Source organism: Halichoerus grypus, chromosome 13, assembly GCF_964656455.1.
Source record: "Halichoerus grypus chromosome 13, mHalGry1.hap1.1, whole genome shotgun sequence".
Classification (NCBI taxonomy): Eukaryota; Metazoa; Chordata; class Mammalia; order Carnivora; family Phocidae; genus Halichoerus; species Halichoerus grypus.
The window spans coordinates 179,818-205,187 of record NC_135724.1 but is presented as its reverse complement, the minus strand read 5'-3'; the positions used below and the strand labels follow the sequence as shown (position 1 = coordinate 205,187).

Here is a 25,370-nt window from a genome sequence, read left to right as displayed (position 1 = left end):
AAGTGGTGGATTTTTTTTGTAATGTTACTTTATTATTTGGGTAAAAGATTCAGATATGAAGTATCTAAAATATATTTCACAGTTTATTGGAAACTAATAAACAGTGTTGACTGCAAAGGTGATAAAAAGAAAATAAAGGAATAGCAGAGCTTCTATTTTGTCCATTTTAAATCTGCTAATCTGCTTTCCTCCTGTGACCTACTTTCTAATAATGTAGACTTTGACTACAGATAGTCATATCAAAATCAGCATTTGCTCTTGTGGAAAATATGAGCAATGGGAAAGTAATTTAGCTTCCTTACTATTATCACATTGAGCCTCTTTAATATGCTGGTATCAGTAGAGACAGTGGACTTGTCAAAGACTGACTTTTCCCGTCCCTGATGTGAGAAGTATACCAACCCTGGAAAGTTGGCAAGTGGGAAAACAGCATTGTAATTTTAGTTCAAATACAATTTTTTACTTAACAATCATTCTACATGCGTTTCATGCACATCAAGAAACTGTAGACCCAAGGACCCAAGGAAATGCTTATTTGTGCTTGACACTGTACTGGGTGCTGAGTCTTCAGAGCACATTGGAAGTATTAGAAATAAGTACCGCACGTGGCTCCAAAGACCCAAATAAGTAATTCTGTTTTTTTTTCTTACCAATAGCCAATTGATCAAAAGAGCAGACATTCATTGTTGATTTAAAATTTAATGATCCACATACACTTCAGAATGTGTATTTTGCTGTTGGTGAATGGAGTGTTCTTTATATGCCTGTTTTAATTGATTTTTAATGCTGTTCAAATTCTGTTTCCTTGTTGATCTTTTGTCTAGATGTTCTATCCATTATTGAAGTGGAATATTGAAGTCTTCAGCTGTTAATGTAGAGCTATTTTTCCTCCAATTCTATCACTGTTTATGTATGTTTTTGGGTTCCACCTGTTTAGTGCATACGTGTTTATAACTATTATATCTTCTTGATGAATTGACCCTTTTATCAATATGTAATGCCATTTTTTCTTTCTTGGAACAATTTTTTTAAAAGATTTTATTTATTTATCTGAGATAGAGAGAGCAAGCAAGCGTGGGTGCACAAGCAGGGGAAGCAGCAGGCAGAGTGAGAAGCAGGTTCCCTGCTGAGTAAGGAGCTGACTCGGGACTCGATCCCAGGACCCTGGGATCATGACCTGACCCAAAGGCAGATACTTAACTGACTGAGCCACACAAGCATCCCTATTTTTTTTTTAAAGATTTTATTTATTTTTTTGAGAGAGAGAGAGAGAGAAAGAGAGAGCGAGCAGGAGGGAGGAGTGGAGGGAGAGGGAGAAGCAGACTCCCTGCTGACCCTTTACCTAGGGTCAGGGAGCCTGACACGGGGCTCAATCCCAGGACCCTGGGATCATGACCTGAGCCGAAGGCAGACGCTTAACTGACTGAGCCACCTAGGCATCCCTCTTGTAACAATTTTTAACTTAAGTCTACTTTGTCTAGTATTAGTATAGCCACATCAGCTCTTTCAGTATCTATTTTGAATGGAATATCTTTTCCTATCATTCCACTTTCAACTTATTTGTCTGTGGGTCTAAATTGAGTTTCTTATAAGCAGCATATAGTTGAATCGTGTTTTTATGTTTTTAATTTTTATTTATTTTTTAAAAGATTTTATTTATTTGAGAGAGAGAGAGAACAAGCAGTGGGGAGGGCAGAGGGAGAGAGAGAGAGAAGACTCCCTGCTGAGCAGGAAGCCCGATGTGGGACTCGATCCCAGGACCTGGAGATTATGGCCTGAGCCGAAGGCAGATGCTTAACCGACTGAGCCACCCAGGCACCCCTGATCATATTTTTAAATCCATTCTGCCATATCTGCGTTTTAATTGGTGAGTTTAATCCATTTACATTTAAAGTGATTACAGATAATGAAGGATTTAGTTCTGTCAATTTGCTATTTTCTATAGTTACTATTTTTTAAAATATTTGATTTATTTATTTGAGAGAGGGAGAGGGAGCATGAGTGGGGGAAGGAGCAGAGGGAGAGGGAGAAGCAGACTCCCTGCTGAGCACAGAGGCCGACATGGGGCCCCATCCCAGGACCCTGAGATCATGACCTGAGCTGAAGTCATATGCTTAACCAACTGAGCCACCCAGGTGCCCCTATTTTTTGTGTTTTTTAATTTTTTATTTGTGTGTATGTGTGTGTGTGTTTTTAAATTCAATACTGCCTCCTTTTATATTTGATTGATTTTTATTTCATTTATTTTTCTATAATTTTTTTGTCATTTTCTTAGTGAAAATGGGGATTAGAGTTAAATCCTAAATTTATGTGACTCTAGATTGAATAGAAACAGACTTAGCTTCAACAGCATACACCAACTCTGCTCCTATCAAGCATCATGTCCCCCTTTTTATGCTGTTGTTGGCACTAATTACATCTTTATATGTTGTGTGCCCATTAACATAGATATATAGTTATTGTTTTATGCTGTGGCTTCTAAGTTATATAGGAAACAAAAGGAGGAGTTATAACCCAACAATACAAGTATACTAGCTTTTATACTTATTTGTATGTTTACGAGAGATCTTTATTTCTTTGTATGGCTTTGTGTTACCATCCTAGGTTCCTTTTGTTTCACCCTGAATTCCCTTTAGCATTCCCTTGTAGGATAGGTCTACTAGTGATGAATTCACTTAGTTTTTGTTTATTTAAGAATGTTAATTTCTCTTTCATTCTTGAAGGATAATTTTGCTGGATATAAAGTTCTTAGTTGACATTGTTTAAATATGTTACCCCACTGCCTTCTGGCTTCCATGGTTTCTGATGAGAAATTGGCTGTTAGTCTTATGGAAGAGCACTTGTATGTTATAATTTGTTTCTCTCATGCTGCTTTCAAGATTCTGTCTTTTGATAGTTTGTAACATGTTCCATTGTATGTCTCTCAGTTTATCCTGCTTGGAGTTCACTGAACTTCTTGGATGTATAGATTCATGTATTTCATCACATCTGGGACGTTTTTGGCCATTATTTCTTCAAATATTTTCTGCTCCCTATCTCTCTCTGTTTTTTGGGATGTCCACAATGTGCATTTTAGTACCTTGTTAATGTCTTGTAAGTTCTTTAGACTGTGTTCATTTTTCTTCATTCTTTTTTCTTTCTGTTCCTCTGACTGGGTAATTTCAATTGCCCTATAGTCAAGTATGCTGACTTTCAGAAGGATCTGAACAAATCTGCTGCTGGACTTCTCTAGCAAATTTTTAATTTGAGCTACTTTATTTTCAGATCCAGAATTTCTCTATGGTTCCTTTTATAATTTCTATCCCTTTATTGATATTCCCTACTGTTCACACATCATTCTTCTGAATGCCCTTAGTTCCTTGTTCATGGTTTCCTTCAGCTTCCTGAGCTGAAGACAATTAAAGTCTTTGTGTAGTAAATCCAGTGCCTTGGTTTTCTCAGAGATGTTTACTGCCAATTTCATTTTTTCCTCTCTGGGTGTATCATATGTTCTTGTTTCTTTGTATACTTTGTAAGTTTTCATTGAAAACTGGTACTGGACATTTTGAATATTTCTATGTGCTATTATTATTATTATTGCAATGAAAAATAACAAGCACTGGCCAATATGTGAATAAATCAGAGCTTTCATATATTGCTGTAAAATTGTGCAGCTGCTATGGAAAGTAGTTTGGTGGTTCCTCAAGAAGGTAAATACATAATTACCATATGATTCAGCGATTTCCCTCCCACATACACATCCAAACAATATGAAAACATATATCCTCACAGAAACTTGTACATGAATGTTTAAAACAGCATTATTCATAATAGCCAAAATATTGAAACAGCTCAAATGTTCATCAACAAATGAATGGACTTTTAAAAATGTGGTTTAGTGCTCATTTCTACAGCACATATACTAAAATTGGAATGATAGAGAGATTAGCATGGCCCCTTTGTAAGGATGACATGCAAAATCGTGAAGCATTCCACATTTTAAAAAATAAGTAAAAAATAAAAATATGGCTTATATATACAATGGAATATTATTCAGTAATTAAAAGGAATGAATTATGATAGATGTAATTTGGATGATCCTCAAAAACATTATGCTAAGTATAAGAAGCCAGATACAAAAAATCATATACTGTATGATTCCTTTTATATGAACTGTCCAGAGTTGGCAAACCCATAGAAAGAAAGATTAGTGGTCAGGACTGGGGGAGTGCGAATGAGGAGTGATGACTTAACAGCTGCAGGATGTTTTCCTGGGGTGATGAAAATGTTTGGAAATGAGAGAAGTGATGGAATGTACTAAATGGTACTAGACTATACACTTTAAAATGACTAACTGTATGTTATGTGAGTTTCACCTCAAAGAAAAACTTAGTAATCCATAGCTCATCTTCTGTCTTCCAACTAATCATTTCCACTCAAAATTATTATTTATCTTATATTTTTAACCATAATTAAACATTGCCATGATATATTGCTAGGTGTTAAAGTCTCTCCCTTTCCCCTTCTCTATTGTAAAGTAATAAAGTAAATTATTGGGACCCTTTTTCCATTTCCAATCAATAATGAACAATTACAACTTGTCTTTATGTTACCATTCTCTGCAAAGAAGGCTTATAGCAGCACTTAGTTGGTACCTATCTGCAGGTGAGAGGGAGACATTAATTGAGTGCTAGCTATATTTCAGACACTATGCTCAGCTACTTACACATGATATCTCATTCCATTTTCATACAAATCCAGAGATAATATTATCCCCAATTTGTAAATGTGATGATCTACAGTGGAGTTCCAAGGTGGCCCGAGGACACGCAGCTCATATGTAAAAACCCATATTAAGACTGAGTTTTGCATGACCCCAAAGCCTGTGTTCCCTCTCCTATGTACTATGTCATTCTAGCAAGTTCCTTAGAGCTCTACCAGTCACTATATAACTGAGGATGATTTATCTGTTAAGTAAGGCCAATATGTCAATGCCATCATTTTAATACATGAGTGAAGCTGGGGCTTTCCCATATTAAGACAGTATCTATAAAACTCGGCATTTTCTCTTTACTCATAGTTATGGTTATAATCAATTATGAGACTTCAGACCAAAAGGCAAATGATAATAGTGGAAAATATTCAAGTTAACACACTTGTCAGTATATTTTTTTGTTTTACAACTGAGTCCTCTTCAATTGTGGGAAATGCACTGGCATCAATAACTTACTCTAAATCTGTGGGTCCATCAATAACTTACTCTAAATCTGTGGGTCTCATTTTGAGAAGAGGCTCTCCCTGGGTTCTGTGGCAAGGACAGGGTCTCTCAAGGGGTGTGCTAAGCCTTCACCTGCTCGCTCTCTAGTATACAGAGTTGGCACATGGCAGTGACAAGCTCACAAGCCACAAGCTCTTACCGCACAGCACAGGGTCCATGACAGAAGATGCACAGTGCTGCCTGGGTTCCTGGATGTTAGTGAGCAGTCAGGAAGGTTGAAACAGCCTTAGAGGGCAGGAGAAATGGCCCCTTATCTCAGATGGGCAGATCCCAAGCCATTAGACCACCATTATCACTTCATTTTCTTTTTGTCTTAGAGACTTTCCTGGGTTGGAGTATAAACACCTCAAGGAGGGGTGTGATTAACTAACACTTGGGTCACCCTCACTCACCGTCACTCACCCACTGCTACCTGAGCCCAGATTTTGATGCTGTGCCTGACAAGTATAAAAATTCCATGGACATGGACATAGGAAAAATAATTGGATCAGAAGCTGTAAAAGTTCAACTAGATCCTACCTCAACTAGAACCATTATCTGAACTTCCCTCATATTCCTTGAAGCCAGAAGCAAAGGCAAGATCTAGCCTCTAGCTGAAAGCCTCTCATCCATGGGCTTCTGGTGCCCCACACTCGCCCATTCAGTAAAGGAACAAAATGAGTGGGGATATCAACTTGTTCAAGGACTTCGGGCATCAATAAAGTTGTCATTTCCCCTTCCCATAACCCAAATACCATCCTTTCGTCAGTTCCTCCTGAAGCCACTTGGTCCGTGTGGTGGGTCTTTGCCCTTTTCAGTGTGCCCCTTGATGAAGACATGCAGTGCCTTTCACCTTTACCTGGGGAGCACAACAGTATACCTGAATGGTTATGCCTCAGGGGCTCACTGACCCTTCCTCCTATTGTGACCAGGTCCTTTATCAAGACTTAAAGGATCTAAATCACTCTCGTGATTCAATGCTGACACTATATGTAGATGATCATCTACATTTGCTCAGAGAACAAAGCCTGTGAAAAGGACTCCATTCACTTTCAGCCTTGGCAGAAAAGGGACATAAAGTTTCAAAAGATAAATTACAGGGCGCCTGGGTGGCTCAGTCGTTAAGCATCTGCCTTTGGCTCAGGTCATGATCCCAGGTTCCTTGGGCTCCCTGCTCAGCGGGAAGCCTGCTTCTCCCTCTCCAACTCCCCCTGCTTGTGTTCCCTCTCTTGCTGTGCCTCTCTCTGTCAAATAAATAAATAAAATCTTTAAAAAAAAAAACAAAAGATAAATTACAATTTTGCAAAACACATTATTTAGGGTATGACCTATCTCAGGAGGAAAAAAAAGCACTCTTCCAATAGACTAAAGACTAGCCAAACTTAACCCAGGCCCCTCACAAAATGACATTTGGGAGGATTTCCAGGTGTAACTGGATATTACAGACAATGGGGGCCATTTTTATCTGAGATTGTGACACCTCCTTTATGAATTGACTAAGTTCTCAGGGAAGGACTGAGGGACATTTCCTCCTAGAGGCATTCTGGAACCTGAGGAAAGCTCTTCACCAGCCTCCTTCCCTGGCATCCCTAACTATGAAACTCCCCATCATCTATTTGTGGAAGAGCAATCCACACAAGCCATTGGAATTTTAACTCAACTTCTAGCAAAGCCCATCACTTACTACAGCCTTGGGTGGAAGTCCTCCACTCTATGAGGTCATCAGCTTGCTCTAATGGTTTCTCGTCCACTCCCTGCTTCTGAAAATAGGCTGCTTCTAGGGAATCTCTGAAGCTCAAGGTCCCTTATTGAAATAGTCTTCCAGCTTGATGGAATTCTGGATTGCTTCTTTATTTGTGAATCATGAACCAAGTTGTGAAATCTGACTCTTTTGAATTTTACTGCTAGATTTGTTGTTAGTAATAGATGGTGAGGGGCCTTCCAACGAAGTTCAAGAGCAGTTTTCTCAGATGTGTCCTCCAATAGGCAAAACCTCTGGGTTGAAGGTCATGAAGAGGCTGTTTAGAATCATGTGGTGGGAAGGCATCCTTCACCGGCTGGTGATGGAGGGGGCGGTACATGAGTCCCTTGCAGTATATTCCCATGTCTGTGTGTAGCAGGGCAGGATTTAGTATCAGAGGTGAAGTCCCTAAATGCATAGGCTTTCCCCATTACCAGGTCATAGGGTAACTAATGTGTCCTTGAGGGAGTAAACCATGTGGCTGTAAGGACTAGTGTATTTTGGCCAAAAGAACTCAGGGTTTCTGAAAATTTTGCTAGTTTTAATTTAAGGATGCCTTTGGCTCTTTCAGCCTTTCCAGAATACTTTGGATGGCAGAGGCGGTATAATTTTTGAGCAAGTAGTAACTCTTTACACAGTTCTTTCATAATGATTCCTATAGTGTGTGCCTTGATCACTTGATATAAAAGTTGGGATGCCCCTGGTTGGAAACAAAATCAAAGTTTTTAGCCACTGTAAAGGGCTACCGCTTCTTGGCAAGGAAATACTTCAACCCATCCTGAAAATATGCATATAGTAACTAAAACATTCAAATCCCATGGAGAGTGGAAGCCAGATAAAACCCATTGAAGATATTTAAAAGGCCCTTGAGGCTTTGGTTCCAGGCGATGTACCATTGTGATGGGTAATTTTATGTGTGAAGATTATGGGGTACCCAAACCAAGCATTATTTCTGTGTGTGTCTGTGAGTGAATTTCCAGATAAGATTAGCATTTGAATTGGTGTACTCTATAAAGCAGATTGCCCTCCCCAATTTGGGTAGGCATCATCCAAGCCACTGAGGGCCTGAATAGAGCAAAAGGAAGGAGGAATTAGCTCCTTTTTCTTCCTGCTTGCCTGCGTGAGCTGGACGCAGTCTTCTCCTGCCTTGGACCAGGATTCCTACCAACAGGATGTGGACTGGCATTGCACCACTGGCTTTCTGGGTCTTCAGCTCACACAATAGACTGTGTTAGGAGTCTGACTCTTGACTTCAGCTCAGGTCATGATCTCAGGGTCATGGGATCGAGCCCCATCTCGGGCTCTGTGCTGGGTGTGGAAACTAATTGAGATTCTCTCTGTCCCTCCTTCTGCCCCTCCCCTGCTCTAAAAAAAAAAGACGAAAAAAACTATGAATTGTTCTTGTCTTTGTCACAGTGGTCATGATGCTGATCTGTCCCATCCTGTCTGGTCTTGAATGCTTCTGGGCAGCTGGTCTCTCAGGTCAGATTGTTGCCATGATCATGCAGCAACAGAAAACACACATCTCCTGACTGTGGAGGCAACAAGACAGTCCCCAAGCTGTGAAGGTCCCCAGCCTCCCATGAATGGGTGAGCCTCTCACAGGTTTCAGAAAGACCCAGAGGGAGGGGAACTGGGAGACTAAATATACAAATGGACATTTACAGCAGTCTCTGTAGCCATCAGCCCAGAATGAGCAGGACTTGGTCAATGACTGCCAGATTCCCCTGTTTTCTCCTCTTCCAAATTAGGGCCAGCCGAGAAAGTACACTCCCCACACCTGGATGACCCCCAGACATAAACTGTCACAACTCTGCTTAGCCACCTCCAACTTGCCTGTGCCAACAGCCTCCAATCGGAGCGTCCTCTCCTGCCCACTCCTGGGTTTCTACCAAATGCAAGCGATGGTGGCTGACTCACTTGTTAGTGCAGGATCTGGATAAATGGCAGCTGTGTGTGCTCACTTGGGTGTCTTCATTTATTTCACATGACAAACTGCATTTATGTAGATTATGAGACTGTCTGAAACAGGTGCTAAAAACTGAAACTGGAGTGGCCTTTCCAAAGCATACACTTGTTTAGATCACCACCTTGCTTTAAAACCTTTCATGGCTCCCCATTGCCCTTGGAATAAATTACTCTTTGTAACTGGACATAATCTATCCCTGATTGGTTTTCCAGCCTTCTCTCTCTTGCACTGATAACCAAATTGACCTTCTTTTATTTTCTGGAACATGTCTTGCTCTCTTTTCCTTTCGGGCTTTGGGACAGGCCATTTCTTCTACCTGGAATACTCTCCTATTTCTCTCTTCACCTGATTACATCTTCAGTAAAGACATCACTTCCCTGGCCAGCTCTTCCCAATGCCTGCCTGGGTAAGTTGCTCCTCCTATTGTTACTGGACTACACCATTATTCCACTGATTATTATCCCATTGATTACTTGGTTATGTTTACCATACCACTGTAAGCTGAATTACACTGGTCATACACCACACCAAGCTTGACTCTGTCAATCCTCCCTGTAGTGTTACAATTGTTCATGGAGATAATCTAAATTAATGTATCTGAAAAATTTCTTCTGAAGAAATTATTTCTAGAATTAATTATGATAGAATTACTTTCTATTGGCATGGGATCTAATGCTTTGTCAGTTACATAGTATCACCAACACCACCCTTTCACAAAGATGGCACTGAAGGCGAAGAAGGAATCCCCTGCCCTTCCCAAAGTTGAAGCCAAAGCAAAGGAGCTTTGAAGGCCAAGAAATCAGTGCTGAAAGACGTCCACAGTCACAAAAAAAAGATCTGCACATTACCTACATTCCGATGACCCAAGACACTGCATCTCTGAAGGCAGCCCAAATATCCTCGAAAGAATGCCCCCAGGAGAAACAAGCTTGATCACTTGCCATACTGAGTCAGCCATGAAGAAAATAGAAGACAACAACACACTTGTGTTCATTGTAGATGTCAAGGCCAACAAGCACCCGATCAAACAGGCTGTGAAGAAGCTCTATGACATTGTGTGGTGAAGGTCAACACCCTGATCAGGCCTGATGGAGAGAAGAAGGCATATGTCCTGACTGGCTCCTGATTATGATGCTTTGGATGTTGCCAACAAAATTGGAATCATCTGAACTGAGTCCAGCTGGCTAAATATAAATAAAAATTTTTTCACCAAAAAAAAAAAAAACCCCACCCACCAACTATACAATTTACAAGTTTATGCTATGTTATATTGTCATAATAAACCTAGGAAGGTGGTTGTCTACAAAGTGATTTGTATTTTAACTTTATTATTGTATTAAAATATAGAATCACAGAGTAGAAGTGACTCCAAGAAGCAAACTTCATCTAGTGCCTTTTTTGTACTAGAACCTTTGTTTTTTTTTGTTTTTAAAATTATTTTCACATCCACTTTCTTACCTAATTCCATTGCTGTCTTTTTAAAAAAATTTTATTTATTTGAGAGAGAGAGAGAGAGTGAGAGAGAGCATGAGAGGAGACAGGGTCAGAGGGAGAAGCAGACTCCCCACTGTGCAGGGAGCCCGATGTGGGACTCAATCCCAGGGCTCTGGGATCATGACCCAAGCCACAGGCAGTTGCTCAACCAACTGAGCCACCCAGGCGCCCTGTACTAGAACCTTTGTGTTCAGTTCTTTACTCTCTCTCAACCATGTTCATAGCTTAATTATCATCTACATTATAGTAACTTTAAATTTATATTTCTACCCTAGGCTTTCAGATCCAGACTCCCAGAGGTCTTTTTTTTTTTTTTAAAGATTTTATTTATTTATTTGAGAGAGAGAATGAGATAGAGCATGAGAGGGGGGAGGGGCAGAGGGAGAAGCAGACCCCCCGCTGAGCAGGGAGCCCGATGTGGGACTCGATCCCAGGACTCCAGGATCATGACCTGAGCCGAAGGCAGTCGCTTAACCAACTGAGCCACCCAGGCGCCCTCCCAGAGGTCTTAACAGCCATATCCAATGTGGTCAAGACCAAATCTGTGATCCCTCATTCTCTTTCCTGTTTCCACTGTCTGTTTCCCTATCTTTTGAAATTTGCATTAATATATATATATATATATTTATTTATTTATTTTATTCGAGTACAGTTGGCACACAGCGGTACATTAGTTTCAGGTGTACAGTAATGATTGAACATCTCTATAGTGGCGCTGTGCTCACCACAAGCATAGCTGACATCTGTCACCGTATAGCACTATGACAATACCTGATTATATTCCCTGTGCTGTACCTTTTATTCCTCCGATTTATTCATTCCATAACTGAAATCCTGTACCTCCACTCCCCTTCACCCATTTTGCTCATTTCCCTTCCCTCCTCCCCTCTGGCAACCATCAGTTTGTTCTCTGTATTTATGGCTGTGTTTGTTCGTTTGTTTTGCTTTTTAGATTCATGTATAAGTGAAATCATTTAGTATTTGTGTTTCTCTGTCTGACTTATTTCCCTTAGCATACCCTCTAGGTCCACCCATGTCACACATGGCAAGATCTCATTCTTTTTTTATGGCTGACTAATATTGCGTTGTAAATATACACCACATCTTCTCTATCCATTCGTCAGTAGATGGACACTTGGGTTGCTTCCATATCTTGGCTATTGTAAATAATTCTGCAATAAACATAGAAGTGCATATATCTTTTTAAATTTGTGTTTTTGTTTTCTTTGGATAAATACCCAGTAGTAGAATTACTGGATCATATGGTATTTCTATTTTTTATTTTTTGAGGAACCTCCATGCTGTTCTCCACAGTGGCTGCACCAGTTTGCTTTCCCACCAACAGTGCATGAGGGTTCCCCTTTCTCCACGTCTTCACCAACACTGGTTATTTCTTGTCTTTTTGATTCTAGCCATTCTGATAGGTGTGAGGTAATATCTCATTGTGGTTTTGATTTACATTTCCCCGATTATTAGTGAAGTTGAACATCTTTTCATGTATCTGTTGGCCATTGGGATGTCTTTTTTGGAGAAATGTCTATTCAGGTCTTCTGCCCATATTCCATTGGATTATTTAGTGTTGAGTTGTTCAGTGCTATCCTTCCTGACACTTCACTCACAGCAGTGTCCAAACTATCACCATGTATTGTTCACTTCACCTCCTAAATATCTCTCACAGCTGTCTGCTTCTCTTCATCTTCAGAGCTCCTACCCTAATCTCAGCTCCAAACTACCATCGTCTGCCACCTTCCACTCCAACAAGCTCTGAACTCTTGTTCCTACATCTACCCTTCTCCCATCTCTATTCTTTCCTCCCTGCTATAGTCAGCTATACTTTTCAGATACAAATCTAATTCTATCAACCCACCCGGTGAAAACACTTCATTGGCTTCTCATTGATCTTAGGAAGACCCAGTGGCTTCATGATCTGGTCCCTCACCTACTCTTGGGAGTGTTTTTGTTCTCACAATCTGCCATCTGCCTAGGCCATGCTCCCTCCAGGCACAGGGCCTTTGCAGGTGCTGTTCCTGCTGCTGGAGTCATCTCCCCTTACCATGTCTCACTGCTTTGATCCACTAATGTTTTCTTGTCCTTCTGACCTCAGGTTGTTGCTTCCTTAAGACTGCTACTCTAGATCAGGTTTCTGCATCACAGACACTTGGAGAGCATACCTTCTTCAGGAGTGTTTACCTCAGTTTATAATTAAACTCTCATTGTGTAGCTATTTCACGTAATGATGCTCTCCTCCACTGGATCCTAAGCTTTTGCTTTCTGCTCATCACTGTCTCCTTGGCACCCAGTAGACACACAAAAAGTATATACAGAACAAAGGCAAGAAAGGCATGATTAGATGTAAGTTGTTCACAAAGAATAACTATCCCTCTTTTCTGTAGAAATTTCAGTGGTTTTAGATTAACCTTAGCAATTTATTTTATTGTAGATGAGCATGTGTACAGTTTGTTCATAGATCAACCAGGGCTGCCAAAAATAGCTGTATACTGTGCATACTCCACCTGGAGACAAGCCTAGGTGGGAGTGGGGTGGGAGCTGAAATCAAGACCACTCTATTCACCCAGGTCTGTGTCTCAGAGGATAGGATGCTTCCCCCCTGCTTTCTTTACATATAAAGGCACTTTATAATGGCACTTCTATCTCCAAGTCAGCGCCCACTGGGCACACAAGAACAAAGGGCTTCTCCGCTTTTAAATTTGTGCAAAGGTGCCTGTGGGCTGACGTGTCAGGCTCTGGGGCTAGTTTGAGATTTTCCTCTGTTCTGTGGTCACCCAGATTGCTCTCTTTGTGCTGGACAATTATATTACAGATGCTGATTCTGATTATGGGGTGAACTAGATGAGAGAGTAGGAAGGATTCAGCATAGCACCTTCACTTTTAAACCCAACTGAACAACTAAAATCAAAGCATCTGTACTTGTACTGACAACAAGTTGGTTAAGGAAAAGCAGAACAAACTCATGTATGCTGTGACATGATTTGCTGACATCTCCGCCATTCACTTTCCGGAGTCTTTGAAAATCTTGACACGTCCCACTTGGTCATATTGCTCATTCCTTTTGTGGTGGGGAGGGACAGTCCTTTCAACATCAAAACTGTTGATTGTAGTTTGAAACATCATCCATTATATATCCATGCTGAAGTATTTAGGGATGTAGTGGACTGATGTCATCAATTTTCTTTGAATGCATCAAAAAAAAAAAAAAAAAAAGAGGATGGATCAAGAGATGCATAGTTAGATAGCTGGATGATAAAGCAAATAGAGCAAAATGTTAATTTTAAGATCTCGGTGATGGTGTTCACTGTATAATTATTTGAACTTTTCAATATGTTTAAAATTTTTCATAATAAGATGGGAGAAAACTTTTATTCAGCTTTATTAAAGTTGTCTTATATTTATTAAAATATTTATTTATATTATATTTCTTAAAGTAACATAGGCATCAGGGATACAATGGTGAAGAAGAAGACATGGTTCCCATTGGCACAGCACTTCCTGAGAGACAAAAACATTAGCAGATGGTGATGAAACAACCCAATGAGTGCAGTGACAGACACAGAATATTCTGGAATACCAAGGAGAAGTGCCTACCACATTTCGAGATGTTTCTGTGTGGAGTGGTAGTGGTCAGGGAGATCTTCCTGGAAGAGAGGGCAGCAGAACTCAGCCTTGAATGGCAATGGAGTGAAAATTAGTTCAGGTTGTGGGGAGGACAGGAGGTGACCTGAATTCCAAGGTGCTGGTGAGACAACAGATTTGAGGAATGTTTAGGTTGTAAAATTGGAAAACTGGAGATGGGAAAATGCAGGACAGTTAAGCACACTGTTTACTGTAATTACAAAGAGGGATGATGGGCTATTTGGAACATTTTAAATATGAGGTGCCTGTGGGAGGCCCAAGTGGGGCTGCCCAATTGGCAGCCAGAAAAATAAAAGTGAAGCTTAGGAAAGAGATAACATATATTGATTTAGAATTGAAATAATGAAATTTGAATGTGCAATTGATATTAAAAAGGGAGAGTATGCAGAGTAATAAAATGAGAAGGATGTGATTTCCAGTACCTAGTACAGTGCCTGGCACATAGGATGTGGGTGATGAGTATGTGCTGAAAAATGAATGAAAGTGGCCATAATCCTGGAGATCCACATTCAAGGATGGGCTGAGGGAGGGAAGCTGATGAAGATGTAAGGAATAGTCAGAGAGCTTGGAGATGAAAGGGCACATCTGGGAGTTGTCAGGGAGAGAAGGGCTTCAGGAGAGGGAGAAGGATTACAAATGAAGAAGGAGGACTCTCATCTGTTCTTGGGTCCAACAATTATGAGGTCACTGGTGACCCAGGAGTTTCTGCAGAGTGGTGAAGGTTGTGGCGAGAGAGCATGAGGATGTAGAGTCTAGGGAGTCCAGGCACTGTTGGGAGAAATGTGACCGAATGTTCTCTTTAGAGCACCTTGATCTGGATCAAGGGGGACTAGAAGGCTTTAACTTTACTTTTAATCACATCCATGATTTCAAGGAAGATGTATAGGGATATCATACCCATTTAGCACTGTGATTCATTATCACATTAAATCATAATTCATAAATAAAGATGAAACTCTCATTCACTTGTGTTCCTGTAGGGAAAAAAGCAAACTGTGGTCATGTAGTATCAGTCCAGAATTTAACACATTTTTAAATTAATTCAGACAGTTATTTAGTACCTGTTCTGTTTTTGGTCACTGGGCTGTACTGAGCAGAAGGTCCCAGTAAAGAGGGAGAAGCTGAAATTATGGAAGAAGGATGACTGAACATGAGGTGCTGGGCAGGGCCAACAGGTCCAAGGAAAGACAGACTGGGGGGAACATGGGCAGACACATCATCTGAAACTAGCTCTAAGGTCAGGGTGGTTGTTGAGGAAACAGGTGTGCATGGCGCGGCTGGGAGGTTGAGGAAGACCAAGTTTGATGGTCTTGGTGTTCCAGGAGACGTGGTCTTCTGCTGAAAATGAAGTTGAGGAGGTGCAGGCGTTGCCCAGAGAAGGTCAACGAGGAGGGAATGGTCATTAAGGAGCAGGAACAGGACAAGGACCGGGTAAGAAAAAGGAGGTTTGGCATGCACACCTGGCCACTCATTAAAGTGCAAGATCCCTGAGGGCGGTGTGGTCCTTATCTCCCCCCCCCCCCCCCGCAAGTCTGACTCGATGGATGAAGACCCAAAGCTATTTTGAAAGCTCCTGCTCCATGTATTTACTTATTTTGAGAAATATAATAGTATTGCTTCACAATTAAAATCTGGGCAAAAGTGAACTTTTAGGCCAGTTAATAGTTTTTACAAATGTATGCAATTAACCTCTTCCCTACACAACAGATAGTAGCTCTAACTAAAAAATCAGAATTCTCAAGAAAAAGTGTGACAATTTTCTCAGAAAAGAATTGTGAGGTCAGGAGCCCCCATCCAGCCAGTTCCAAGATGTGTCACTTTCAAGGGCACACTTGTCAAACTTCTAATAGCCCAAGTTGTGTTCTCCAATGGCAGCGCAGGATTCTCCTCACAGCTGGCTTCCTATTGGCTCTGAGATGTGGGCGGGGCCACCCATTCCTGCTAGTACCACTAGCTCCACCCCCATTCCATGCAAATGAAGTCAAGCTCTGGCGAGCCCACGTGATTGGTCACGTGGTTGAGGATACCCTTGCCCCACCCCCTTCAATGACGTCACCACCTACTCAAACTCTCTCGAGAGTTTGCAGAGATGCTAGTAAGAGGCTGGCAGGCCAGGCCACTGTGGTAGGAAGGGGGTTAGGGGCGGGGGCCCCCAACAGGGGACCCCTACTCCCACTCCAGAGCCTCCAGTCCAGCTTCAGGCAGGGGCCCCAGGGGTCCTGTGGGGCAGTGCCCAGGGGGTCCCATGCACACTCTCCCCCCATTGGCTGGCTGTACTGGCATGCAAATGAGGGCGCGCGTCACTTCCGGAGGCAAATCGAGCGCCATTTTCTCTTTCTGGCGGTGCTGGGAGGAGGGGACGGGGTCGCGCGGGGGTGGGCGCGCGCCGAGGCGGGGGTCCCGCCGCGCTGGGCGGAGGCGGGCGCGGGCGCGGGGCCCCGGCGGGCCGCGGCGGCGCGGCGAGAGGCGACGGGGGACGCGGCGGCGGCGCTCCGGGCGCCCAGCGGTAGGTACGACCCCGGCCCAGCCCCGCGGCGACGCCCCCGGCCCTGCCCGGCCCAGGCCCGCTGAATCCCGACGGCGGCCGCGGCCCCGCCCCACCCCGCCCACAGCCCGCGGCCCGCGGCCCGCGGCCGCCTCACGAATTCCGAGGCGCTCTCCGGGCGCGGGGTTCGCGGCCGGAGCGGCGCCCGTCATCCCTGCGCGTCACGTGGGCGTCGGGGGTGGTCGCCGGGGGAGGGGGCGGCCCCGCGGAGTGGAGGGGGCGCGCGGGGAGGGTGCTGGGGAGGGCGGCCCCCGCGGGGCGCGCCTCCCCGCAACCTGGTTGCCGGGAACCTCTCCTGGGAGCAGCCTGGAGCGACCGCCGAGCTTGGCGCTGCGGGTCTGGTGGCGCCGAGCTCTGGCCTGGGGCGGTTTCACCTCAGGCGGAGAGGGCGGTGGGAGGCAGCCTCGCACTCCCGGCCTGAAGGCGGATGATGGATATGTAGATGCTGACATTACAATGCTAACTTCTCGTCTGCCTTTGCCGACTGCGTTGACAGAGGCTCTGTTTGCAGAATTTCGGCTCACGTGGGGCTTTGGAACGTCAGAAAGGAGACCTGCCTGTTGGGGTGGTGCGCGCTTGCGTCCTGATCGATATTTTAGGTGTTTTCTTTGACTGTGAGCGGAGGACTTGCTGGAATGCTGTTAACCCTCGTTAGAGTTGAATAGAAGGGTAATGGCAGCCTGTGGGAGGGAGGGTAGCGGACTTCCCCGCCGGGAGCGGGGCGGAGCACCGGTGTACTGCCGTCAGAGGGACGGGGAGCGGGTCGCGGGGGGCCGCGTGTAACTAGTGGGGCTCGTGAAGAGTTCAGGGTCGTCCTCGGCCGCAGGTAAGGAATATGCGTGTGTTGTAGGCACCCAGCACGAACGCTTAGCGCTGGCGGCTGGCGGACGAACCTGGGTAGTTCGGTGGGAGCTGGTGGTCTTTCGGGTGGAGGTGACGGGTCTGCGTGGAGAAGGGGACGTGGTGCTGCTCTGGACGACTGACAAGAGTGGGGGACACCTGTTGAGTTGTCTGGCCGAGAGGTTGACTGGTTGTGGGAGGTGCGGCGGAGTTGTGGTGAGATACTCACCCGGACAGTGGCGACATCCCGGGCGCCTTCCACACCCAGGTTCGCGGTGGGCCCCTGGTGAGTTTACGGGTGTGGTCCTTTGAGGGGCCAGGTTCCCCGCGTTCTGCGGGTCGGCCGCGCAGGCTGTCCCACCGGGTTAGGGCCCTGCGCTACACGGGAGCGCCCCAAGGCTCACGGCCTGCTGAAGGCGCAGGCCCGGGCGCCGCCTCGAAGCCACAAGGATTGTGTGTTCTCTAAGTTGCTGGAAGCAGAAGTCCTGTATTCCAGCGGTCGGGACACTTCATGACGTTTTTGGAGCCGTGAGTGCTGTTCTTGCGTTAACTCACTCGTGCTCACGAACTGCTTGCCGCGGCAGCTTGTTCTCCCCTGTTTTACAGGTAGGCACCGAGGCCCGGGAGTAAGCGACTTGCCAGAGAGAACACAGCTTCTAAGTTGTGGGACGGATTTGAACCCAGGAAGGACAGTTCCAGAATCTTTGCTGGTGAGACCATGATGTAGTGTTGGCACTCCTGTGAAATCCTTTGAGAACTTAGATTTCATAGGAACTCCAAAGTTCTGTGGCTTAAAAATATTATTTATTACCGGAACCACTAATTTTTTGGAGTGTTATTTTTTCCAGAATGGAATGTTCTTAAAATGACCATGATACTAAAAAACAACAAAAGAAACTCTGTAAATGCCTCTTTGGGAAATAATACTTTCTTGTGCACATGAGTGGAATTTTTGGTAGGTCCACGTGTACCACACATGGACATTAAAGGTAATTTACTGTGAGCTGAGGTTGATAGATGAGTGCAGCTGTGTTGGTCTACTGTTTCCTAATGGTGAAGGTACAGATTTAACGGGCTTGTTTTGGGGGGAACCACACCACTAACAATGGTGCGGAAATGGGGTTGCTTACATTTGAGAATAAAAAGTTCCTATTCTCCAGATTCAGGAAAGAAGACTGACATTTCCTTGGCCCTACTCCCAAGCCTTGAACAAGTAACTACAAGGCGCGTTTAAAACTTGCCCCATCACTGACGGCCTCATTCAGTATCCTCCTGAGAGTTAGCCAGTCTGTAACAGCCTTCAGGAGCCAGCCTCTGATAATCAGCCAGTCCTTGAACTGGTGCTCCTGGAAGTCCACCAATCCTTGTATGCCGTGCTTCTCAAAACTCTGTAATAAGATCAGTGCTTACTGTGTAAAGCCATACTTCTTTGCAAGCAATAAATTTAGCTTCCTTGTTTCATATATATGGATGATGGTGTTAACCTTGGATAATTCTGTTTAACGGCCAGCTCTGGGGAAAGAAGAACCCCAGAGGGTAGAGAGGATAATGGAACTTTAAGGAGGAAGTGAAAGCAAGTCTGATAGAGTTGAGTGGAAAGCATCTAACAATTTTTGTTGAGGCTTGCTCTGGCCAAAGAAGGCAGTGTGGGCTTGAAAGTGACCGTGTGTTTAGTTTTTAGGAACACCTGTCATGAGGTTCTTGACAGCTCCTCTGTTAGGTGAAGCTTTGGGGCTTGAACTCATGACCCTGTGATCAAGACCTGAGCTGAGATCAAGTCAGGCGCCCAACTGACTGAGCCACCCAGGCACCCCTAGGTGAGGCTTTTGAAGGCTAGAACCCAATTCAGTGCGTTTCATTTTTTTTTTTTTTTTTTAAGATTTTATTTATTATTTATTTGACAGAGAGAGAGAGAGAGAGAGAGAGGGAACACAAACGGGGAGTGGGAGAGGGAGAAGCAGGCTTCCCGCTGAGCAGGGAGCCTGATGCGGGGCTCAATCCCAGGACCCTGGGATCATGACCTGAGCCAAAGAAGGCAGACGCTTATCGACTGAGCCACCCAGGCGCCCCTAGTGCGTTTCATTTTTAATAATTTTATTATTTTTTACTTTATTTCCTAGGATTTAATATTCTTCAGTTATAAAATGCTAAATGATCCTTCAGTCTCTTCTTTTACTGAACCTAAGATCTACTTTTGACATAGATAATGAGATTTGGAAAACTCATTCCAAATTAGCTTCTCAGAAACTTTGTATTTCCTTTTCCCCCTGGGAATTCCTCCCACTTATATGTTAACCCTTCCTCCCTCCAACCCCACCCATTTGGTTCCAATCTACCTTTTTTGGTTTTACTTACTTTTGGCCAAATATATTGAGACTTTTCCTTTACCTCAATCATTTTTCAGTGCTGCTCTGTTCACCTAGACTGTTTTGGGCTCTGACTCTAACCCTCCCATAGCCTTTTTGAACCTTTTAGCACTTTCTGCGTGTCTTATGATTCCTACCCTGTTTTATTTTATCTCTTTTATTCCCTTATTGTGAACATTTGCTTTATATTACACTCTGTGATAGGCCCCAGACATGCAAAGAAAACATAATTCCTACCCTGAAAAAGTTTAGTCTAATAGGAAAAATAGATATATAAATAGAAAATTGGAACATGGTGCTATGCAAGAAGTGTAAACTCAGAGGGGTACCAAGCATACGCTGGGGGAGGAGGGGTTATAAGAGGGCTGTAAAAGTGGAATTGCTGACTCGCAGACGTTTTCATTTAAAATCTTGGGAGATATGGCCAAATTTTTACTTAGTTTCACTGCCAATGAATATTTTCAATCTTTAAAAGTTATTCTGATAATAAAAGATTGGCATTCATTATTTTAACCTGGCGTTCTTTAATTTGATTTGACTGATTGTTTTTTAGCTTTGATAGCTTACACATTAAAAAAACTTTTTGAAATAGTTGCAGATTCATAGAAAATTGCAAGTATAACGCAAAGAACTTTTCCCCCTGAAACATCTGAAAGTAAGTTGCCAAACAAGATGCCACATTACCCCAAATATTGTCTGTTTCCTACAATAAGAGCATTCTTCTACATATCCAGAATATAGCCATCAGAATCAGGAAATCAGTACATTATTATCCTTGATCCTCAGATCCCATTGAAATTTTGCTAGTGCTCCAATAACATTTCTGGTAAAAGAATCAACTTAGAATTGCACATTGTATTTATTTTTAGTCTCTTCCAGTGGGAAACAGTTCCTTAGTTTTCCTTCCATGATCTTTTTTTAAAAGTGTGTAATTCATGTAGAGTTGTATAGCCATCACCACAATCTAATGATAGAACATTTCTGGCACACTCCAGAAAACCTGTTTCCACTCCCAGCCAACTGCTAACCTACCTTCTATCTCTGTAGAATTGTCTCTTCTGAATATTTCACATAAATGGAGTCAGACAATGTGAGAACTTTTGCATCTGGCTTCTTTCACGTAGCATAATGTTTTTGAGATTCATTCAGGTTGTGGCATACATCAGTACCTAGTTTTTAATGCCAAGTAGCATTCTTTTGTATGGGTATACCACATTTTGTTTATCCATTTACCATTTGAAGGACATTCGAATTGTTTCCACATTTTGGCTGTTATGAGTAGTGCTACCTTGTATGGTCTGGACACTTCTGAATATTATAGGCTAGTTATATTACAGCGTCTATTAATTTGGGCTAAGACGTCTACCAGACTTCTTTGAATTGCTTTTTCCTTAGGTTATTTATTTAGAGGGTGGGGAGGGGAAGAGGGAGAGGGAAAGAGAGAATCTTAGGTAGACTCCATGACCAGTGTGGGGCCTGACACTAGGCTTGATCTCACGACCCTGAGATCATAACCTGAGCCCAAATCAAGAGTTGGACGCTTAACCGACTGAGCCACCCAGGAGCCCCTTTCCTTTGGTTATTATTAAGTAATTTTTAGGGAGGTGCTTGGAAATCCTGTCCATATCCTGTTCCTCATCAGATTTTCAGTGTATTTAATTATTTATATCATCATGGACTTAAATTTATATTCTGGGTTATATTTTAGTTACTGTTGATGTATGCCAAATCACCCCTGAACTTCATAGAATAAAACATTTGGTTAAAACCCAGTAATTCTTTGAATCTGGAGTTCAGACTCGAGCAGGGGAATCTGGGAAGACTCAGGGGCTGGGGTGACTTGACAGCCAGGTGTCTAGAAGTATCTTCACTTACATGTCTGGTGATTGATGTTGGAACATCTCCATGTGGTCTCTCCATGTGAGCTAGTTGAGCTTCCTCATGACATGGTGTCTGGATTCTAAGAGCAATGGTCCCCAGAGAACAGGCAAAGCAAGTAACATTTTTATGCTCTAGTCTTGGAAGTCACATGGCATTACTTCTGCCATACTTTATTGGTTGAGGCAACCACAAAGTTCTGCCCAGGTTCAAGGGGTTGGGCATAAATGCCCCACTTTGGGGGAGGACTGTCAAGATCTCATATATATTTTTAAAAAGATTTATTTATTTGTTAGAGCATGTGTGGAGCGAGAGGGAGAGAATGTTAAGCAACTCCATGCCCAGTGCAGCAGCCGATGTGGGGCTCAATCTCATGACCCTGAGATCATGACTGAGCCAAAATCAAGAGTCAGATGCTTAACTGACTGAGCCACCCAGGTGCCCCAAGAACAAATTGTAAAAGAGCGTGTGGGACGGGAGGTACTGTTGCATTGTGTTTGGAAAATTCAGTGCCACAGGTTGTAATCTATTACTATCATTTATTTGATGCCCGAATTGTCCCATATTTGGGTTGTGGGAATTTATTTAAGTTGGTTTCTTTTGAGTCATTTTGACATGTCTCACCATTCTTTGAGCAACTTTATTTTCTGGTACAGGATAGTCTTGTCTAGTCTTGTCTTTTCCATGCTCCAGCCCTAGACTCAGCCATTTTTCTAAGGAGCCCTGGTTCTTTCTAATGGAAGGTGGTGTTTAGAAAGTAAGATTTGGGGGGGCGCCTGGGTGGCGCAGTCAGGTAAGCATCCAACTCTTGGTTTTGGCTCAGGTCATGATCTCAGGGTCATGAGATTGAACCCTATGTTAGGTTCTGCGCTCAGTGTAGAGTCTGCTTGAGACTGCCTTTGTCCCTCCCCCCCAGCACACTTGCTCTCATTCTGTCTCTCAAATAAATAAGTAAATTAAAAAAAAAGGAAAAGAAAGAAAGATTTGGGCCTTAGGAGTGCTCACTGCTGCTGGGGTGAGTAACTGCTTCCAGACTGTCTTCCATCTTCCACAGTGGGCAGAGCTATGGAATATCTACACACACGTTTACAACTGTATTTTTTACTTATGTATGTATTAAAAACAGTAAGGTCACCCCTGTACCCCCTCTTCTGGTAAAGTACCACAGGGCTTAGTTTAATATTATGCTTTCTTAGATATTTTAAAAACAGCTTTATGGAGATGTAATTTACATACCATACAATTCAGCCATTTAAAGTATATAGTTCACTGGTGTTTAGTATATTCACAGAGTTGTGCATACCTCACCACAGTTGATTTTTAGAACATTGTCATTGTTCCAAAAAGAAATCCTATTCTCCTTAGCCATCACCTTCCATTCTTCCACAGCCCCAGGTAACTAGTATTCTACTTTCTGTCTCTGTAAATTTGTCTGTTCTGGACACTTTGTATGAATGGAATCATACAATATGTGATCCTACGTGTCTGGCTTCTTTGACTTAGCATAATATTCTCCAGGGGTAATCCACATCGTAGCACCTGTCAGTACTTCATTTCTTTTTATGGCCAAACATTTCATTGTATGGATAGATCACATTTTATTTATCCATTCATCAGTTGATGGACATGTGAGTTGTTTCTGCTTTTTGGCTATTGTGAGTAATGCCGCTGTGAACATTTGTGAACAAGTTTTTGTTTGGATGCATGTTTTTAATTTCTCTTGGGTGAAATTGATGATTCATACGGTACCTATATGTTTCATCTTTTGAGGAACTGCCAGACTGTTTTCCAGAGTGACTGCACCATTGTACATTATTACCACAATGTATGAGAGATCCAGTTGCTCCACATCCTTTCCAACACTTGTGTTTTTTCTTTTTTAAATTATAGTCGTCTTAGTAGGCATAAAGTTACATATTTCATTGTGGTTTTGAGTTTCATTTCCCCACAGCTAATGTTGTTTAGCATCTTTTCATGTGCTTAATAGCCATTTGCATATTATCTTTGGAGAAATTCAGATCTTTTGCCCCTTTTCTTTCTTTCTTTTTTTTTTTTTTTTTTTAGATTTATTATTTTGGAGGCGCCTGGGTGGCTCAGTTGGTTGAGCGACTGCCTTCAGCTCAGGTCATGATCCTGGGGTCCTGGGATTGAGCCCTGCATCGGGCTCCCTGCTCGGCGGGGAGTCTGCTTGTCCCTCTCCCTCTCCCGCTCCCTCCTGCTCCTGTGCTCTCTCTCTCTCTTTGCACTCTCTCACTCAAATAAATAGAAATCTTAAAAAGTTTTATTTTGATGAAGTCCAACTTCTCTTTTTCTTTAAATTTTATTTATTTATTTGACAGAGAGAGACAGCAAGAGAGGGAACACAAGCAGGGGTTGTGGGAGAGGGGGAAGCAGGCTTCCCGCTGAGCGGGAAGCCCGATGCGGAACTCGATCCCAGGACCCTGGGATCATGACCTGAGCCGAAGGCAGACGCTTAACGACTGAGCCACCCAGGTGCCCGTAACTTCTCTTTTTCTTTAGTTGTTAGTGGTTTTTGGTGTCTTATCTAAGGGTCCATTGCCAGATCCAAGGTCATGAAGATTTATGCCTGTTTTCTTTTAAGAGATTCAAAGTTTAAGCTCTTACATGGAGGTGTATGATCCATTTTGAGTTAATTTTTGTGTGTGATGGAAGTAAAGAATCCAGCTTCATTCTTTGGCATGTGGATATGTAGTTGTCCTAGCATAATTTGTTGAAAATTACTCTGGGGGCGCCTGGGTGGCTTAGTCGTTAAGTGTATGCCTTCAGCTCGGGTCATGATCCCAGGGACCTGGGATCGAGCCCCGCATCAGGCTCCCTGCTCAGCGGGAAGCCTGCTTCTCCCTCTCCTACTCCCCCTGCTTGTGTTCCCTCTCTCGCTGTCACTGTCTCTGTCAGATAAATAAATAAAACTTAAAAAAAAAAAAGATAAAAAAGAAAATTACTCTGTTTTTTTTTTTTTAAGATTTATTTATTTGAGAGAGAGAATGCGAAGTGGGGAGGCAGAGGGAGAGGGAAAGACAGCCTCAAGCAGACTCCATGCTGAGTGCAGAGCCCGATGGACTTGATCTCACGACCTCAAGATCATGACCTGAGCCGAAACCAAGTCGGACGCCCAACCGACTGTGCCACCCATGCGCCCTGAAAATTACTCTGTTCTTAGTGTTTTACCAACTCAGTTAAATATATAGATGTCAATAAAGGTACTCAGTTTTGTTTTCTTTTTTTTTTTTTTAAGGAAAAAATTCAAAAATGTTTCAAATTCCTGTGGAAAATCTTGACAACATCAGGAAGGTACGAAAAAAGGTGAAAGGCATTCTTGTGGATATTGGGCTTGACAGCTGCAAGGAGTTGCTGAAGGTAAGAGTACATAGGTGAGGTTAAGAGAGGACAGTAACACTAGAGATGCAGGGTTGGCTTTATGGAGGTAAGACTAGAACTGGGCGTGTTTGAGAATGGGTAAGCTTCCTCAAGCTGGAGATTGCTAATATTTCAGATGACTGCATGAGAGCATAATTAGTTCATACTTATGTCTTTCTGACTTAAAGTGAGCTATTTTAAGCTGTTCAAGTTTTTAAAGTTACCTTTAGTTGGGGCTTTTTATAGTTATTAGTTATCAAACATATTTGTTT

General features: G+C 42.9%; 1 protein-coding gene, 1 long non-coding RNA gene and 1 other non-coding gene across 9 annotated transcripts in view; 2 read left to right on the top strand and 1 right to left on the bottom strand.

Moving 5' to 3' along the window:
• The first annotated feature begins 3,877 nt into the window (after positions 1 to 3,877).
• Positions 3,878 to 3,981, top strand: LOC118520081 (U6 spliceosomal RNA). Its single transcript, XR_004909514.1, has one exon. It is a non-coding gene; the product is annotated as a U6 spliceosomal RNA (small nuclear RNA).
• An 8,871-nt stretch (positions 3,982 to 12,852) lies between these two features.
• LOC118520077 (uncharacterized) lies at positions 12,853 to 14,496 on the bottom strand. Its single transcript, XR_004909513.2, has 2 exons — positions 14,044 to 14,496; positions 12,853 to 13,630 (listed from the first exon to the last, which is right to left on the bottom strand). It is a non-coding gene; the product is annotated as an uncharacterized LOC118520077 (long non-coding RNA).
• A 1,986-nt stretch (positions 14,497 to 16,482) lies between these two features.
• The window catches only part of ADNP2 (ADNP homeobox 2), a 31,473-nt gene continuing 22,585 nt past the window's right edge, over positions 16,483 to 25,370 (top strand). Inside the window, exons 1-3 of one of the 7 annotated variants that reach the window (XM_078060134.1) lie at positions 16,483 to 16,601; positions 18,087 to 18,186; positions 24,977 to 25,098. In XM_078060134.1, the coding sequence (XP_077916260.1) occupies positions 24,991 to 25,098 (108 nt within the window). In that variant the 5' untranslated portion in view covers positions 16,483 to 16,601; positions 18,087 to 18,186; positions 24,977 to 24,990. Of the gene's footprint in view, positions 16,602 to 16,901; positions 17,306 to 17,338; positions 18,187 to 24,976; positions 25,099 to 25,370 lie in introns of those variants that run through there. The other 6 variants (XM_078060136.1, XM_036067833.2, XM_078060133.1 and 3 more) reach the window with 6 other exon arrangements.